The sequence below is a fragment of the Pseudoliparis swirei genome, chromosome 24 (genome assembly GCF_029220125.1).
Source record: "Pseudoliparis swirei isolate HS2019 ecotype Mariana Trench chromosome 24, NWPU_hadal_v1, whole genome shotgun sequence".
Taxonomy (NCBI): domain Eukaryota; kingdom Metazoa; phylum Chordata; class Actinopteri; order Perciformes; family Liparidae; genus Pseudoliparis; species Pseudoliparis swirei.
This window is the reverse complement of record NC_079411.1, coordinates 1,929,014-1,946,625: the sequence shown is the minus strand read 5'-3', so window position 1 is coordinate 1,946,625 and position 17,612 is coordinate 1,929,014. Positions and strand designations below refer to the sequence as shown.

At 44.7% G+C, this 17,612-nt stretch overlaps 2 protein-coding genes across 2 annotated transcripts in view; one reads left to right on the top strand and one right to left on the bottom strand.

Annotated features, from left to right (window-relative positions):
* gpr179 (G protein-coupled receptor 179) overlaps window positions 1-10,010 on the top strand; it is a 14,900-nt gene extending 4,890 nt beyond the window's left edge. Inside the window, exons 3-12 of the mRNA XM_056408369.1 lie at window positions 3-99; window positions 1,131-1,363; window positions 1,744-1,812; window positions 1,975-2,084; window positions 2,682-2,920; window positions 3,618-3,756; window positions 4,147-4,249; window positions 4,393-4,542; window positions 4,856-7,367; window positions 7,659-10,010. Of these exons, the coding sequence (XP_056264344.1) occupies window positions 3-99; window positions 1,131-1,363; window positions 1,744-1,812; window positions 1,975-2,084; window positions 2,682-2,920; window positions 3,618-3,756; window positions 4,147-4,249; window positions 4,393-4,542; window positions 4,856-7,367; window positions 7,659-8,311 (4,305 nt within the window). The 3' untranslated portion in view covers window positions 8,312-10,010. The remainder of the gene's footprint in view (window positions 1-2; window positions 100-1,130; window positions 1,364-1,743; window positions 1,813-1,974; window positions 2,085-2,681; window positions 2,921-3,617; window positions 3,757-4,146; window positions 4,250-4,392; window positions 4,543-4,855; window positions 7,368-7,658) is intronic.
* mrpl45 (mitochondrial ribosomal protein L45) lies at window positions 9,943-16,867 on the bottom strand. Its single transcript, XM_056408430.1, has 8 exons — window positions 16,709-16,867; window positions 15,016-15,214; window positions 14,758-14,875; window positions 12,193-12,291; window positions 11,439-11,487; window positions 11,208-11,357; window positions 10,837-11,010; window positions 9,943-10,299 (listed from the first exon to the last, which is right to left on the bottom strand). The coding sequence occupies exons 1-8, from the start codon at window positions 16,769-16,771 to the stop codon at window positions 10,201-10,203; spliced, it is 951 nt and encodes a 316-aa protein (XP_056264405.1). The 5' UTR covers window positions 16,772-16,867; the 3' UTR covers window positions 9,943-10,200.
* Window positions 16,868-17,612: the final 745 nt, after the last annotated feature.

The following is a 17,612-nucleotide window of genomic DNA, read 5'->3' as shown; positions in this document are numbered from 1 at the left end:
AGTGCATCCCGAGCCCCGGCCAGGGCTTCCAGCTGGGCCAGTACTGCTGCCGCTGCAAAGAGGGCTACTACGACCCAGAGGGGGCGCCACGAGGTCCAGGTGAGTCCGCACCGGGCCTCTGCTGCCCCCGCTGGTGAGATGACGGAACTGTTTAGCGTCTCTCAGTTCGTTAGTTGCTCTTTAAGTTTGAGTATATATAAATACATATATATAAATATATATATTGTAAATATATATGTATATATATACACATATATAAATACAATCTCTCTTTTATATATATATATATATACAATGTCCCTCTCTTTTTATATATATATATATATGTAAATATATATATATATATTATATATAGACATAAATACAATATCCCTCTCTCTTTTTATATATATATGTAAATATATATAAATATATATACATATTATATACAGGACTGTCTCAGAAAATTAGAATATTGTGATATTGTGATATTAGAATATCTTGAAAAAGTATACTAGTAGGGTATTAAACAAATCACTTGAATCGTCTAATTAACTCGAAACACCTGGAAACACATTTTCAAATGTTTGATGTTGTTTTGCTGTTATAAATCTTTTTTTTTACTTGGTCTGAGGAAATATTCAAATTTTATGAGATAGGATTTTAGAGTTTTCTTAAGCTGTAAGCCATAATCAGCAATATTAAAAGAATAAAAGGCTTGCAATATTTCAGTTGATTTGTAATGAATCCAGAATGCATGACATTTTTGTTTTTTTAATTGCATTACAGAAAATAAAGAACTTTATCACAATATTCTAATTTTCTGAGACAGTCCTGTATATATATAAATATACATAAATACAATGTCCCTCTCTCTTTTTTTATATATATGTAAATATTTATATTATATATATATACATATATAATAGATAATAGAGAGAGGGAGAGATTGTATTTATGTTTTATTTTGTATATATATATATATCCACCATTTCTTTTCACATAACAAACCTGTTTATTGTATTTATTTATAAATGTTTTCTATTTTTGTCCAGCTTAACGTTGTGATGAGTTCAAAATGTGGGAGCGCAGACGTTAGAAGCTGCGTTGGAGGTCACGCGTGTTCGAGGCGCTCACGTGTTTCCGTGTAGGTGTGGATGCAGATGGCGGCCGTGTGAACGCGAGCGGCGGCGGCGCGACGTGTTACCCGAACACGCCCATCTGTCTGCCCTGCTGGCCGGGCTGCGCCAGCTGCCGGGACGGCGCCCCCTGCTGGGTGCAGGAGGCCCGGCTGCTCCGGGGCGGCGTGCTGGCCGTGCAGGGCGTCTCCATGCTGCTCGTCTTCGTTAGCATGCTGGTGGCCTACAGGCATCGGCGCAACCGGGTGAGTCAGGGCGTCGGTGGTGGTTGTGGCGCCACCGTACGGACGGGGGCGGGGCGGAGGTACGTCACCAGCCAGCAGCTGTCGTTCTGGAGCAGCTTTCATTGACGTTTAAAATCTATCTTTCAAAATAAATACATTGTTTTTCGCAATCGCAGATGTCACAAAAGAAGAGGATTTTCATCTTTCTCGTGACACGAAGGACACAGATATGACATCACCGTAAAGTTAACGTCTCTCACGCTCCTCCTCTCCTCTCGCTCCTCCTCTCCTCCTCTCCTCCTCTCCTCTCGCTCCTCCTCTCCTCCTCTCCTCCTCTCCTCTCGCTCCTCCTCTCCTCCTCTCCTCCTCTCCTCTCCTCCTCTCCTCCTCTCGGCCCTCAGAGGATCCGGGCCTCCGGCCTCCTGCTGCTGGAGACCATCTTGTTCGGCTCGCTGCTCCTCTACTTCCCGGTGAGTGAGATCAGAAGATCTTCACGGGTTACACCGTGATGGACCAATGGTGAGGAGGATGAGGGGTGAGGAGGGTGAGGGGGGCGAGGAGGAAGAGGGGGTTAATATTACTTTGAAGTCATAGTGGAAGCAGAACTTGTACTAACGAACCCATCCCTGCAGGTGTTCATCATGTACTTCAAGCCGAGCACCTTCAGGTGTATCCTGATGCGCTGGGTCCGAATGCTCGGCTTCTCCATCGTCTACGGGACGGTCACTCTGAAGATGTACAGGTAGGTCCGACTGTGTTAAGGCTGCATTACCTCTACCAACCACCAGGGGTCAGTAGAGAAGTCTAGGCTTCATGTGATGAAGCATCATTCTCTCTCCTGACCACCAGGGGACGACTTCTCTGGTTGTATAGAAGTCTAAGCTTCATGTGATGAAGCTGCATTACCTCTACTGACTACCAGGGGTCAGTATAGAAGTCTATGCTTCATATGTTATTAAAGCTGCATTCTCTCTACTGACCACGAGGGGGCGACTCCTCTGGTTGTATAGAAGTCTCTCTTGACGTATTCCCTCAGTAAACAATGTAAACATGAGTTCATGTCTCAATCTCTAGTTTCGAAGTCCACACACACTTTATGACTCGTCTTCTTGCCCCAGAGGAAGATTTAGCAGTGCAATACACATTTATTGATATTATAAAACTCTTAAAATAATAAGAAGAGAACCTCGCCGGTTTGTTGTGTCCTACTTTTGGAGGAGGACAGTTCAATGGCCCCTTATCCTTATCCTCACTTTAAAGTCCCTGAACCTGCAGCGTCACTTTTCTCTGGTGCTCACGGGCTGCGTTGATTCATTTAAAACGCCCGTTTCCCCCACAGGGTCCTGAAGGTGTTCCTCTCGCGCTCCGCCCAGCGGGCGCCCTACATGTCCAGCCTGCACCTGCTGAGGATCCTGGCGGTGATGCTGATGACGGTCAGCTGGTTCCTGTGCGCGTGGACGGTCTGCGTCCTGCAGAACCGCGACAGGAACATCCCGGTGTTCATCACGAGCGTCACGGCGGACGGCCAGGGGTTCAACCTGTGTTACCTGGACCGCTGGGACTACATGATGGCTGTGGGTGAGTGGCGGAGGAGGCGGAGCCAAGCGAGTCTGGGACACTTGAGAAAAGTGATTTCCCTTAAACTAAATTTAGAAGAAAAAGAATTCTGCAATTTGCGTATTTTATGACTTCATATATTGGTCATGAAAGTTTAATCAACATGAAAGAAGAATACCGGAAGACCTTCGGCTTGGTTTATGCCAATGTGGGTCAAACCATCGTAGTTTGGGCCATCATTTCTCTCAGTGAGAGGCCCTCTGACAGCACAGAGGGAAAGATAATGCTCCGGCCCCCACTTCAACATTTAAACGGGCTTCTTCGTCCTTCCGCTAAAGTTTCACGACAATCTGTCCGCTAGTTTTCCTTCAATCCCGTCGACAAACGAACGAGACAAACATCAAAGAGGTGATGAGAACATTTACCCAGCACGATCACATTATTCATATATTATCATATCATTATGATCACTAAATGTCCCCCTGGAGACGAATAAAATAATATCTTATCTTATCCAGCCGACTTTATTTTAGAGGGTAAAACCTGAAGTGAGCCCACTTAAAGGATCATTGCACAGGAAGTCAGTGTGCACACAACGACAGGAAGTAGCACGGATGAAGTTGACGCAACATGAAGCATTTGTATCCGTATTAGAAAGCTACCACCGCACTAAACCGTCTCAAATTGAAGCGTAAAACCGAACGTTGTTGCTCCTCAGCCGAGCTCCTGTTCCTGTGCTGGGGGAGCTCCCTGTGGACCGCCGTGCGCCCGGTTCCCTCGGCCTTCCACGAGCCTCGCTACATGGGCATCGCCATCCACAACGAGCTGCTGCTCTCCTCCATGTTTCATCTGTTCAGGTAAAACAGTGAGGAGCGTGCCCCTGAACCTCAGAGGTGTGTAGAGGCCCATCTCCAGTGTTCTAATGGGACATTGTGTTATCGCCTTAGAAGACTAACGGAGGGGTAGAAAACCCTTGAAACCCCTTTTTATGTGAGCGCAGCTGAAAACAGTTATGCTGGTGAGAGAAGCAATAAAACTGGCCTTCCTTTGAGCCACAAGAAGAACTACATTAATATTTACTATAAAAATCATTATTTATAACCTCCTCAATGTCTTGACTATATTTTATATTCATTGAAAATTAATTTGATGAATAAAAGTGAGTTTTCATGTGACCCCAAACTTTTGGACGGTCGTGTATTTAAACACGGTGCACTGATTGTGTTTTTCTTTCCGGTTCCCCTCAGGTTCAGGTTTCCCTCTCTCCATCCTGATTGGATGCTGCTGCTCTCCTTCACGCACACCCATGTGACCATCACCATGACACTCGCCCTGCTCTTCCTGCCCAAGGTACTCGGAGCATCTTGGGGTAGAATAAAGGGGTCAGAGGGGTCACCAATCAAGCCTCGACATAACTGAATTTAATTGAGTTTGAACGTGTTCTCAGGCCAAAAGTCACCGTGTGAATCTTTACTCCTGTGTCTCCTCCACAGTTTCTGTATGTGTCCAAGCCCAGGAGAGAGGAGATCGCAGCGGAGGTGTATGAAGATGAAGTGGACCTGCGGCGCTCCGGCTCGTACCTCAACAGCAGTTTTTACTCCGCTTGGAGTGAACAAGGTGGAGTGGACCCGGATGACTTTCGGGTAAACTCTCTTATCCCCTCAGAACGAGGTTATCACTTCAACCTGGGACATCATTTACAAAATGTGGAAGAAATTCCTAAGATCCCGTTTCAATAAAGAAAATAAATGTCCCTTAATTTCAGTTACTTCAACAGATTTTAAATGTATTCTAATTCAAATAATAAACTATCAGATAAAACAGTCAGCGGTAGAATGAACATCTCAAGAACGGTGTTCTTCTTACATGAAAACGTGTGTTACTTCTCCTTTAACTTGTTACTTTCCATATCTGTTCCTCTCCTGATCAATTTCCTCCCTTCTTCATATGCACCAGGATGAACTGAGGAAGTTATATTCCCAGTTAGAAGTCAACAAGACCAAGAAGATGACTGCATACAACCCCCATCTGTCAAAGAAGCGAAGTTCTCGATGTGCGTTGGGGAGAACCATTATTAGACGCATTGCGGAGATCCCAGAAAGCATGAGCCGGCAGTACAGCCGCGAGGACAGAGATGGATCCTTCCGCAGTAGGATCAGTATGAATCAATCGGAGTCCTTCTGGAGGAACCCGGATACCGTCAGTATCAGTTACAAAAGTTCCATGAGATCACCATCGCCATCACCATCCATGTGCAAGTCCCAAAGTGATCATCACTACGTCAGGGAAAGAGACCCTTCCTTGGGCGACTCCATGTTAAAGGCCAACGCGGTGAAGAGAACTTCCAGGCAATCTGAGACAGATTCCTTGGATATCCCGCCAGGAGTTTGCAAGTCGGCCAGCGCCCAAAATCTGTCAATTAATACCAATCTCCTGCATCCTGATCACACCAGGCTTCATAAGTGCTGGAGTCTCACCTCCGCGGCCGCCCATTCTATGGAGAACATTGCGAAGGTTACCAGAGCCTGCACGGTGCTGTCAAGGTCCCGGCAGAGCCTTTCCATTCGGGACCAGAACAGGAGTGTTCTCCAGTCAGAGTCATTTGAGAAGAAGGAGGACTGTCCTTGGGATGTGGAACAAGAACAATCAGGAGACAGGAACCAGAAGCATGTCACCTACGAGGACGCGTCAGAGATAGCGCTGACATCTCCAGAAGTGCTCGTCTGTCCCTGGGACCATGTTCAACCCAAAGAAAAGCGTCCTTCAGAGGATATGGGAATAGGGAGAACGGACTTCCTTAAACCACAGGCCAGTGTGTCTGCAAGTGCACCAAGCACTCCGAGATCAAAGGCCACAAAAGATCAACGCGTCTTCTCCTTCCGCAACACCAACTGGCTCTCTGTGAAAACCGACGTTGGATCCTTTGACGCGGGAAGCAGGTCCAGCAAAGACGGGAGATCGTATAAAGAGGATTCCGTGTCCCAGAAGAGTCAGGAGAGCGCTTCCACAACGCCGAGATTGGGAACAAAGAGTCGACGTCCCAGCGTGGAAAAGAGGTCACTGCAGAAAAGGAGTATGTGTGTCGTGAAGCAGAACGCCATCAGACTTTCTTCTGTGGATTCTTGCGACAGAAGCCCACGTAAGCTGTCGATTGGAAGATCGGCCGTCTACCCTTGGGACATGGATGACATGCCAAGAGACGGCACTCACGAAAATGTGTTTTTATCGAGGCAGAACAGCAAACGTAGTAGTATTAGTTCTTGGGAAACTGCTAGCAGTTGTAGAACCCCTTCAACTCACAGAAGAGGAAGTAATCGATTTACACCAGTCCGCAATTTTCCCAACACAGATGCGTGTCCATGGGATGGAGTTTCCCAGGAAGGAGAGGGCTTTAAAAAGCAGCAGAGCGTTAAAGCAGACATCTGCCCTTGGGACTCGCAGGTATCTCAACCATCAAATATTTGTCCGTGGGAATCTCAAGAGCAAGGGAATACGAGCAGGCGAGGAAGTGTTCGTAGCGATGCGTGTCCTTGGGAATCACAGGATATTCCAGTTATTTATTCCACCAAAATGTCTAGAGGTTCACAGGGACAACAGTCTATGAAACGTCCAACAAATATATGTCCCTGGGAGACTGCAGAAGGTCCTCCACCTACAGTGAAGGAAGATAATGAATATGTTAATGTTTGTCCCTGGGATGTTCAGGAAAAGGCTGAAGTTGTATATGAAAACCTGAATCCCTCGGAGACCAAGGGAACGCTGTCGGTGCCTCATCGGCAAGAAGTTCTGAAAACCCCCATCTATCTCGATGCGTCAAAAGAAACGTTAAGTAATGAGCAGCAGCAACCTGCAAGATTCCCTCTCATGCATTTGGGTCGACACATGACCGTGGTAGCAGAAAGTTGTCCATGGGATTTCCCTGATCCCCCTAAAATCATGGGGGGGATTTGTCCATGGGATGAGGGGAACACCGAGCCAACAGATACAGGCTCGATGACACAAATGACCATCCAAGTAGATATTTGTCCCTGGGAGACTGGATATCAAGACCAACCAGCAGACTCGGGTATCTCCCCTTTGAGAGCTGCTTCTGTACAGAATGATGGGAACGACAGCACAAGAGTAAACATATGTCCCTGGGATACTGATCCCCCGGATAAAACTGGAGCGACCATGATGGAAAGGCCAGCAGATGTATGTCTGTGGGATAGTGGGGAACCAGAATATCCACAGACCCCCAAGAACTCTGAGAGTCATGGGAAACAACAAAGACAAGACAATTCCCAGGGAGATGTTTGTCCACGGGAGACAGGGGAACCAAAGGTGCTCCACAAGCAAGATAGTACCCGAGGAGATGTTTGTCCTTGGAACACAGATGAACCAGAAATTGTCAAAAAGCAAGACACCAGTGGAGGAAATGTTTGTCCTTGGGACACAGAGGAACCAAAGGTTCTCCAAAAGCAAGATAGTACCCAGGAAAATGTTTGTCCTTGGGACACAGAAGTTGTGAAAAAGCAAGGCACTGGAGGAGATGTTTGTCCGTGGGACACAGAGGAACCAGAAGTTGTCAAAAAGCAAGACACCGGAGGAGATGTTTGTCCGTGGGACACAGAGGAACCAGAAGTTGTCAAAAAGCAAGACACTGGAGGAGATGTTTGTCCGTGGGACACAGAGGAACCAGAAGTTGTCAAAAAGCAAGACACCGGAGGAGATGTTTGTCCGTGGGACACAGAGGAACCAGAAGTTGTCAAAAAGCAAGACACTGGAGGAGATGTTTGTCCGTGGGACACAGAGGAACCAGTAGTTGTCAAAAAGCAAGGCACTGGAGGAGATGTTTGTCCGTGGGACACAGAGGAACCAAAGGTACTCCAAAAGCAAGACACTGGAGGAGATGTTTGTCCGTGGGACACAGAGGAACCAGTAGTTGTCAAAAAGCAAGGCACTGGAGGAGATGTTTGTCCGTGGGACACAGAGGAACCAAAGGTACTCCAAAAGCAATATAGTACCCGGGGAGATGTTTGTCCATGGGACACAGGGGAACCAGAAGTAGTCAAAAAGCAAGAGTCCAATGGAAGAGACGTTTGTCCGTGGGCCTCTCAGGAGCCACAAACCTCAAACGAAAGCAAAGTTGATATTCCCAACATAAACCAAGATTACGTCCCAGAGATCCAGCGCCCACTCGGCGTTGAAGAAGGTCCATCAGATATGAGCACGGAGCAGATTGACGGGACAAAAGAAAACTTGGGCCGGCGTGATGCTTTGTGTCCCTGGCAGATGGAGAGGAGCCGATCAAGCTCGTTCGCGGACGCCTCGGACGTCTTCACGTGGGAGCCCGAGAACATTCCAGAGGAAGACGAGGAGGACGATGCGGAATTTGCCGCCGAGGCTTTCGTATTCCCATCCGACTTGTGATCCGATCTATAGCCACCATTTGTTTAAAAAATGTTATCCCTTTCGCCTGATGATGGTCAAGGGGAACTTGGGTCAGAAAGCAAGTAACTGCGAAGCAAGGACAGAATTGAGGTCTTTGTGATTTGAGGTTGGACTTTTGGGCCTTGCCGCCATCAGAAGAAGACTTTCGTAAAGACTCGCAAGGAACTACAGACGGACATTTCTTGGCTGATGGAAGAGGGCATCTAAGGCTTTTAGATGAAGTCCCTTCTCTTCCTGCTTCTACCCAACATCCCGTTTTAAAATTGAAATGTTTTTTTGTGTCTCTGTATGTTTTTAGGTGACAGTACACACACACACACACACACACATACGCACGCCATGAAGGTACACAGTATGTTGGACCAACAAATCCGAATTACAGCATCTCGTGGATTGAACCCTATCATTTCGCCCGGTAAATTCAGTCTCATATTTTTTTAAGTGTTTAGTGTGAAGCACTGGATGTCAAACTACTATATTTCTATGTTGTATTAATAATTGATAAAACTATGCATACGTGTTTGCTTAAGTGATGTAATGACTAAATGCCAATGAGTATTACCATTCTCTTACTTTTGATTTAATCACAATAACGTAATAAACATGCCACCAAATGACGCCAAATAAAATTCATAAACCACCATAAACTTCAAGACATACACCCTTAGAACCCCTTTATAGTGGAGTGACAACTGCATAACTGTTTTATAATATAAGCATTGAGGAAGTAATGTCAGTACAAATGCAATGGGCACCAGTTTGTGGAACAAATGCTCTTTAAATATTTGGTAATCGCAAAGAACATCGAATTGTTCGGGACGTTTGTGCAGCAGCTAAACAAACCGGCTTTTCACTCGGGAATTAAATAAATATTGCAAATAAAGTGAGTTATGCAGCGAACGCCTCAGTTGATTTGTATATTACTAATTGCTAGTTAATGTTTTCTCTTTATGCAGATATAGATATTACCTTTTTGAGTCACTGCGGAGAAAAAAAAGTCACAGCAAAATAATATTCTCAAATATTGTCATTCCTGTTGAATACGAGATTCTCCTGCACGACTTCAGTGATATGCAGACAGTCGCCGACAAGATGTTTTAAATTAAATTGATTCTCGGACCAATCAAATATATATTACGACTATTAAATATATTTATTATCAGCTTACTTTATTGACATAAGGAGCGGCCCTATATTTAAATGTCTGACAGTGAGCTCCATTTTTAAGAAACTACAACTTCTTTTAAAGCAGTATTATAATATAAAAGTACAATATTAACAGTATTCTGTGTGTGGGTGTAATTAAGTTACATGTCTAGCAGCAATGTGTGCGATCGGGTGATTTCTTTTTCCATCCAGTGATTGTTTAAACACCAAGTTCATTATTTGTATTGTATCAATGGAGTGACCTAGTTGTGAGCATTGTGTCATGTTAGTGTGTCTTTTGAACGAGTGTGCTGTAATTTGATGTCGTTAGAAAAAAAAAAGAAGAAAAAGGAACTTGTTGCATCACATCCTTTGAGTTGCAGAGAGAAGTAGACCCACGCTCCGTTTTCTATTTTAAATGCTAAAAAATCTTCTATAAAAGAAACGTGTTGAATTGACTCGTATGAGAAGATGCAGATGGGACACTTTATTTTTGTATTTCAACATGCAGAAATAAACCATTCAGTTTCTGGACGTGTGTACATTTTATTTTTTAAGTTAATCTTAAAACACTGAAAATGCATGAAACAACTTTCAGAAAATGTATCATTGTTGTTGTTATTTTTCCAGGCTGTTGTGTACTCGGTAGTTTGTTCAACGGAATGTGAACCCTCATAATGTCCCGGTGGGGTTGGATGTTGAGCGCAGCGCCACCCGGTGGCCTACTTATTCCACTGGACCGCCTTCGGTTTGGGAACTTCGTAGTTGAGGGCCTCGAACTCTTGACCCGGCTTCAGCTCCGGACCGGGAATCATGACGGTCTGGAGGAGGACACACAGGGGGGGGGGGGGGGAGCAGAGTCAAATTAAATATCTATTAAATATTGCTTTTAATAACATATCGTCTTCTTCAGAGAAGAAATTAAGCTCCAGGGCAAAAAAAGGTGTGAAAATCTGTTTTCATTGTGCAAAAACACCAGAAAGCCAATTAAAAAACATAAACATCATCGCTGTGAAAATATATCCTGCTCTCCCTTCTTGTTGTTGTTGTTTATCACGATGGACAGTTTTCTGTATTTTTCCTCCCGTTTATTAGTTAGTGACTGTTTATAAGGTCCATTAAACCCGGGCGTGAGTCGCTTTTGAACTCTAACCAATCAGCTGCTATTTTAGGAGAAGAAGCAAAATGAAGTGAGGAAAATAATTCACTGAAAACATTAGAAAATTAAACTGAAAAGCTTGAAACGCCTCGTTCATGTGGTCGCTACAGCGACGCCAGTTAATAAAGTTTATTGAAATGACCTCCTTGACAGGAGCTTCTTCTTCTTCTACTAAAAGATAACTGTAGCGGAGGGTCACCTTGATAATGGGGTCTTTGGCCGGAGCCCAGGACGGCACTATTTTCCCGTGCAGCCTCCAGCGGCCGTAGGCGTTGACGAGGTGGCGCTCGATGACCAGGTACTCCAGCACGTCCTTCGGCTGCTCCTCGCTGCCCAGCATCAGCCTCCCGAAGCGGTCGTAGATGGCCAGAATCTGCGGAGACGGGCCCGGACGCAAAGAAGAGCAGAGATGACCGGTCGGAATATCTAAACTGCTCTTGAAGTTGCTTTTGCATTAACTCTGTGAAACACAGAAGCTTTACAGGGAAACAATGATGACCACACACAGGGACACACTGAGAGAAGACTCCGCACACGGCTACCTGCTGCTCGTATCACGACCAGGCGTACCTGTTTGGAGTGCAGGCGCACCGTCACCTGGCCGTACAGGTTGCCCTTGGTGACCATGTCGGGGCAGCGGGCGTGCACCACTTTGGGCGGCTCCAGGGACTCCAGAAACCTCCAGCTGATGGTCTTGTATCGGTTCCCCCTCGTCATCTCCTGCACAGGGGGGTGAGGGGAGGAGTCAAGACGACAGTGACATCGGGCCTCTGATGAAGCTGAATGAGTGGATGAACTCACGGGGTAACCCCTCTCTGTCACCAGGGAGTGAAGCTTCTCCTTGTCGAACCTGCAGAAAACAAGACGTTCGGTCACATGACGCGCTGCGTTATGACGCATCAGCGTGTGCAATGCATCCTGGTCCGTGTCGGCAGGTCGGAGAACAGGAGAGCTCCGCCTCCTCAGGTTATCACAGTCCAATAGACCGCATGCACCGAGGGAACCGCCATGGAAAAAGGGGGCGGGGTTTCCACAATTTACCCAGAATGCAAAATGCGGAAAACCTTCTTGTATCTCGATGTAAAGCTCGGGGTCGGCGACCTTTGGGTTTCATTTAAGAACTATTCTCCTCTCGACCATCGTTCCCACCACGTGACGCTCACTCTACAAACTGGACATTTAGACGTGCCTTCCTCATTTAAACATGTGTATATAGTCAAAACAAATGTTAATATTATCCTCGATTATCTTCATCATGCCATTGTTTTTGAGAGAAGGCGGACATCTCTCCTCACAGTGACACCATCCACACTGATACGTAGCACCACAGGAAACAAAACTCATGTTTTTGTTTTTAGTGGGGCGTACTGTACCTTTAAGTCATTCGAAGGTTTGTAAAACAGCTGCTTTCTTAATGTAATGAATAACTCTGGCTCTGTTTGTTTGTTAAGAGCCGTCTTGAATGGAGGAAATATAACACGAGCGGCCAACACGACATCGGCTCAGTCGTCATGTCAGGAAGTGAAACCAGAGAAACGGGTTCTTCTCGTCTTACTGCGTCAGGGCGCCGTGGGCCTCGATGAAGATTTCCCGAGCTTGCTCCGCGAAGCCCCTCGACGTGAACTGAGGGTCGTACTCCTTGATCTTACGAATCCTGGGAGAAGACAAGAAGGAAAGAAAAGAAAGAAGTTCAGCTTCCACTTGTTTACCGCAGAGGGCATCGGGTCAGATGTCCAGAAACGAGGCAACGAGGTGAGAGGAGACGACATGAGATGAGAGGAGATAAGAGGAGAGGAGACGACATGATATGAGAGGAGAGGAGACGACATGAGAGGAGATAAGAGGAGAGGAGATGACATGAGAGAAGATAAGAGGAGACGACATGATATGAGAGGAGATGAGACGACATGAGAGGAGAGGAGATGACATGAGAGGAGATAAGAGGAGAGGAGACGACATGATATGAGAGGAGAGGAGACGACATGAGAGAAGATAAGAGGAGACGACATGATATGAGAGGAGATGAGACGACATGAGAGGAGAGGAGAGGAGATGACATGAGAGGAGATAAGAGGAGAGGAGACGACATGATATGAGAGGAGAGGAGACGATATGAGAGAAGATAAGAGGAGACGACATGATATGAGAGGAGATGAGACGACATGAGAGGAGAGGAGAGGAGACGACATGAGAGGAGAGGCGATGACATGAGAGGAGATAAGAGGAGACGACATGATATGAGAGGAGAGGAGAGGAGACAACATGATATGAGAGGAGAGGAGACGACATGAGAGGAGATAAGAGGAGAGGAGACGACATGAGAGAAGATAAGAGGAGACGACATGATATGAGATGAGAGGAGAGGAGACGACATGAGAGGAGAGGAGACGACATGAGAGGAGAGGAGACGACATGAGAGGAGATAAGAGGAGACGACATGATATGAGAGGAGAGGAGACGACATGAGAGGAGAGGAGAGGAGACGACATGATATGAGAGGAGATGAGAGGAGACGACATGATATGAGAGGAGAGGAGACGACATGAGAGGAGAGGAGACGACATGAGAGGAGATAAGAGGAGAGGAGACGACATGATATGAGAGGAGACGACATGAGAGAAGATAAGAGGAGACGACATGAGAGGAGAGGAGACGACATGAGAGGAGATAAGAGGAGAGGAGACGACATGATATGAGAGGAGACGACATGAGAGGAGAGGAGACGACATGAGAGAAGATAAGAGGAGACGACATGACATGAGAGGAGAGGAGAGGAGACGACATGAGAGGAGAGGAGAGGAGACGACATGAGAGGTGACGATATGAGATGAGAAGACAACATGAGATGAGAGGAGACGACATGAGGAGACAACATGAGATGGGAGGAGACGACATGAGACAACATGATATGAGAGGAGATGAGATGAGGAAACGACATGAGATGATATGAGGAGAATAGAGGAGAACAGAGGAGATGAGGAGGTGAGATGAGGAGAACAGAGGAGATGAGGAGGTGAGATGAGGAGAACAGAGGAGATGAGGAGGTGAAATGAGGAGAACAGAGGAGATGAGGAGGTGAAATGAGGAGAACAGAGGAGATGAGGAGGTGAGATGAGGAGAACAGAGGAGATGAGGAGGTGAGATGAGGAGAACAGAGGAGATGAGGAGGTGAGATGAGGAGAACAGAGGAGATGAGGAGGTGAGATGAGGAGAACAGAGGAGATGAGGAGGTGAGATGAGGAGAACAGAGGAGATGAGGAGGTGAGATGAGGAGAACAGAGGAGATGAGGAGGTGAGATGAGGAGAACAGAGGCGATGAGGAGAACAGAGGAGATGAGGAGGTGAGATGAGGAGAACAGAGGAGATGAGGAGGTGAGATGAGGAGAACAGAGGAGATGAGGAGGTGAGATGAGGAGAACAGAGGAGATAAGGAGGTGAGATGAGGAGAACAGAGGAGATGAGGAGGTGAGATGAGGAGAACAGAGGAGATGAGGAGGTGAGATGAGGAGAACAGAGGAGATGAGGAGGTGAGATGAGGAGAACAGAGGAGATGAGGAGGTGAGATGAGGAGAACAGAGGAGATGAGGAGGTGAGATGAGGAGAACAGAGGCGATGAGGAGAACAGAGGAGATGAGGAGGAGAACAGAGGAGATGAGGAGGTGAGATGAGGAGAACAGAGGAGATGAGGAGGTGAGATGAGGAGAACAGAGGAGATGAGGAGGTGAGATGAGGAGAACAGAGGAGATGAGGAGGTGAGATGAGGAGAACAGAGGCGATGAGGAGAACAGAGGAGATGAGGAGGTGAGATGAGGAGAACAGAGGAGATGAGGAGGTGAGATGAGGAGAACAGAGGAGATAAGGAGGTGAGATGAGGAGAACAGAGGAGATGAGGAGGTGAGATGAGGAGAACAGAGGAGATGAGGAGGTGAGATGAGGAGAACAGAGGAGATGAGGAGAACAGAGGAGATGAGGAGGTGAGATGAGGAGAACAGAGGAGATAAGGAGGTGAGATGAGGAGAACAGAGGAGATGAGGAGGTGAGATGAGGAGAACAGAGGAGATGAGGAGAACAGAGGAGATGAGGAGGTGAGATGAGGAGAACAGAGGAGATGAGATCTTACGCCAGCTGCGAGGTGGCGCTCTGTCTCAGCTGCTCCGCCCGTTGCTTCAGGCCTTCTCTGGACAGAGAGGACAGACGGGCGTCGCCCTCTGGAGGGACGTAGGGGTCGAAGACTCCCGCTGGGGGCGACATCCAACAGGCTCGTGTGTTGCATTGATGCGTGTAGCAGGGTGGCGATCGTGAACAGAACCCTTTGCATTCTCAACATTCCATCACGTGACACCAGAAGACTGGTGAGGAGGAGCGTCGTGGTTCTTACCGGTGCAGGAGATGTTGATGGGCCTCTCGAAGTACTGCTGCCTGAAGACGATGCCGGCCGTCCGGGCCTTGGCGTCGGGGTTCTGCTCCTGCTTCCTCCTCTTCAGACCCACCACCGGGGGCACGAAGTACCGCTTCTTGGTGCGCACCGGCACGTAAAGCGGGCCGGGGCGCCGCAGGTCCAGAGACGCCTCTGCGCTCTGAGAGACACAGAGCGGTTAGTCATCCTCCATTGTTGTGCGTCGTTACACAAATTATCAGAATAAGCATGAAATATATCAGACGCCATGGACACATGTGGGTTTATTATAGCAGCTGCTCGACAAAGCACCAGACTATTATTTTTACCGCTCAGTAAACCTTTAAAAATTCTAAATATTATCTTTTTTCATTTTTTTCCTTCACATTACACAAAGCATAAGAAGGCACATCAAAAGTACATAAAGGCACTTGGAAAAATAAAATAGAGATCTCAGTTGCATGGTTAGTTGTTGGGCAGTATTGACTTTTTCATAATAAATAATATAATAAAATATAATAATTTTACTTTTGGTTTGTATTCTATAAAAATGCGCCATTCAAATAAGGAAATACATTTTTTTATTTTTAATGGATTAAAACAAAGCTTTCCATCAGTAAATTTAATGATGTATAATAAGGTGTTTAGAGCTTTATGCAAACAGTTAATAATGTATCTCTAATATCTATTGACAATGTCTTTTTGACAAGAGATATTAGAGATGAATTATTAACTGTTTGCACTAAGCTCTAAACATGTTATTATACATCATTAAAACTACGAGTGGAAAGATTCGTTTTAATCCATTTTTCTGAAGAAAAAAAAAGATGTAGAACAAATATGAAGTGTGCAAATAAAACAAAATGAAGACTTGACAACAAATAATATTATGCTGTGACACAATTAACAGCAAGGGACATACATATTACTTGTTAACTGTAACCAGTGGTGGAGAGAATATTCAGAGCATTGAAATTATTACTGAAATAAAAGTATGTAAATATAATCAGCACTAAAAAGTATTAAAAAGTAGAAGATGTCCCCTGTGATTGTTCTACTATTGTATATCATTATTTTTGCATTAAAGTAGAAGCAGTAATTTAAAGTTATGATCTTTAAGATCAAAAATATTCTGATTATTGATTATTCTGCTGATTATTCTATATATCATCAGTAGGACGAGAGCAGTGTGTGAATGTGTAGATTCCATGTCTGTGTACACACAAGATCAATGAAGGAAAAGCAGCACATTTCTGTCACTGGAGTTAAAAGTATAAGATCAGCCTCTTAACGCTTCTTCACTTCATCTTCGTGCAGACAGAAGCATCACGTGGACGGACTGGGGTAAAGTGGAGTTATGTTCTGAGTTAGCTTCACCCCACCACTGCAAAGGACGTCCCCTTCATGTTATACCAGGTAAACATGCGACTGTTCAGGTCAAATTGAGGGTAAATGGCAGCAGGTCAGAAGTGTAACTTGCTGTGAGATTTTGTTTTTTAGTTATTGATATCGTTTTTCTTTTCCTGGAGTAAATATTGTTTCATGGCGGCTAACATTAGCTAAGCTAGCTCCTTTAAAAAAAGACACTTTTAGACCAAACAAAAAAAACGATTCTTCAACAATATGTTGACCGACTTTATTTAATGAAGTAAAGCGTCACAAAATGTCTCAGTACCTTCAAACTGCTGCAAGTTGCTCTGTGAAGAGCGACCAATGTCCTCCTCATGGGCGCCGCCATCTTGCCACCACTTGACAGAACATGAGAACAAAAGAAGAGCACTTCCGGTTTCAAATTAAATGTTTTATTTTAGGAACAGGCGTCTGTGTTATTTTCGTGTTTGTCTATTTATTTGTATGTTTGTCGATTTATTATATTGTACAATAATTGTGTTAAACTAAAAATTGTAAATAGACATGCATTTTATTCAATATTTATATAATTAAATAATTAATTACAATTATTTTATGGTATTTATTGTATTTTATGTCATTTTCATGTTTGTCTATTTATTTTTATGTTTGTCGATTTATTATATTGTACAGTAATTGTGTTACCTAAACTAACAATTATAAATTGACAGATGCATTTTATTATTTATTTAATTAATTAAATGTATTTATTTTATTCATTTTTCTGTTTTTGTTATTGTATGTTCAGTTTATTTATTATTTTGTATTGATGTTTTTGTGTGTGTTCTGTTCTTAACTTACCGGTAGTGGAAGAAATAAAAGCAATACCACAATCTATCTATCTGTCTATCTATCTATCTATCTATCAATCGTAATTTTTCCATTAAATTATATTTTGTATCACTAATGTAAATCTGTAAAGTAACTAGTGACATTAAATAAAAGCAAAGGAGTAGAAAGTCGCATAATATGGGAATACTAGTTCATCAAAATTGTATCACTTGAGTAAACTTACTTCTGAGTACTTTTACTTTTGTAAATGTAATGCTGGTATGTAAACACATACCATGGCAACAAGGCTTATTCTTATTCTGATAATGTTTGTGTACTTTTACTTGATATTCTGAATGCAGGACTTGTCTTCATTACCTTCGCATTTTCAATGCGAA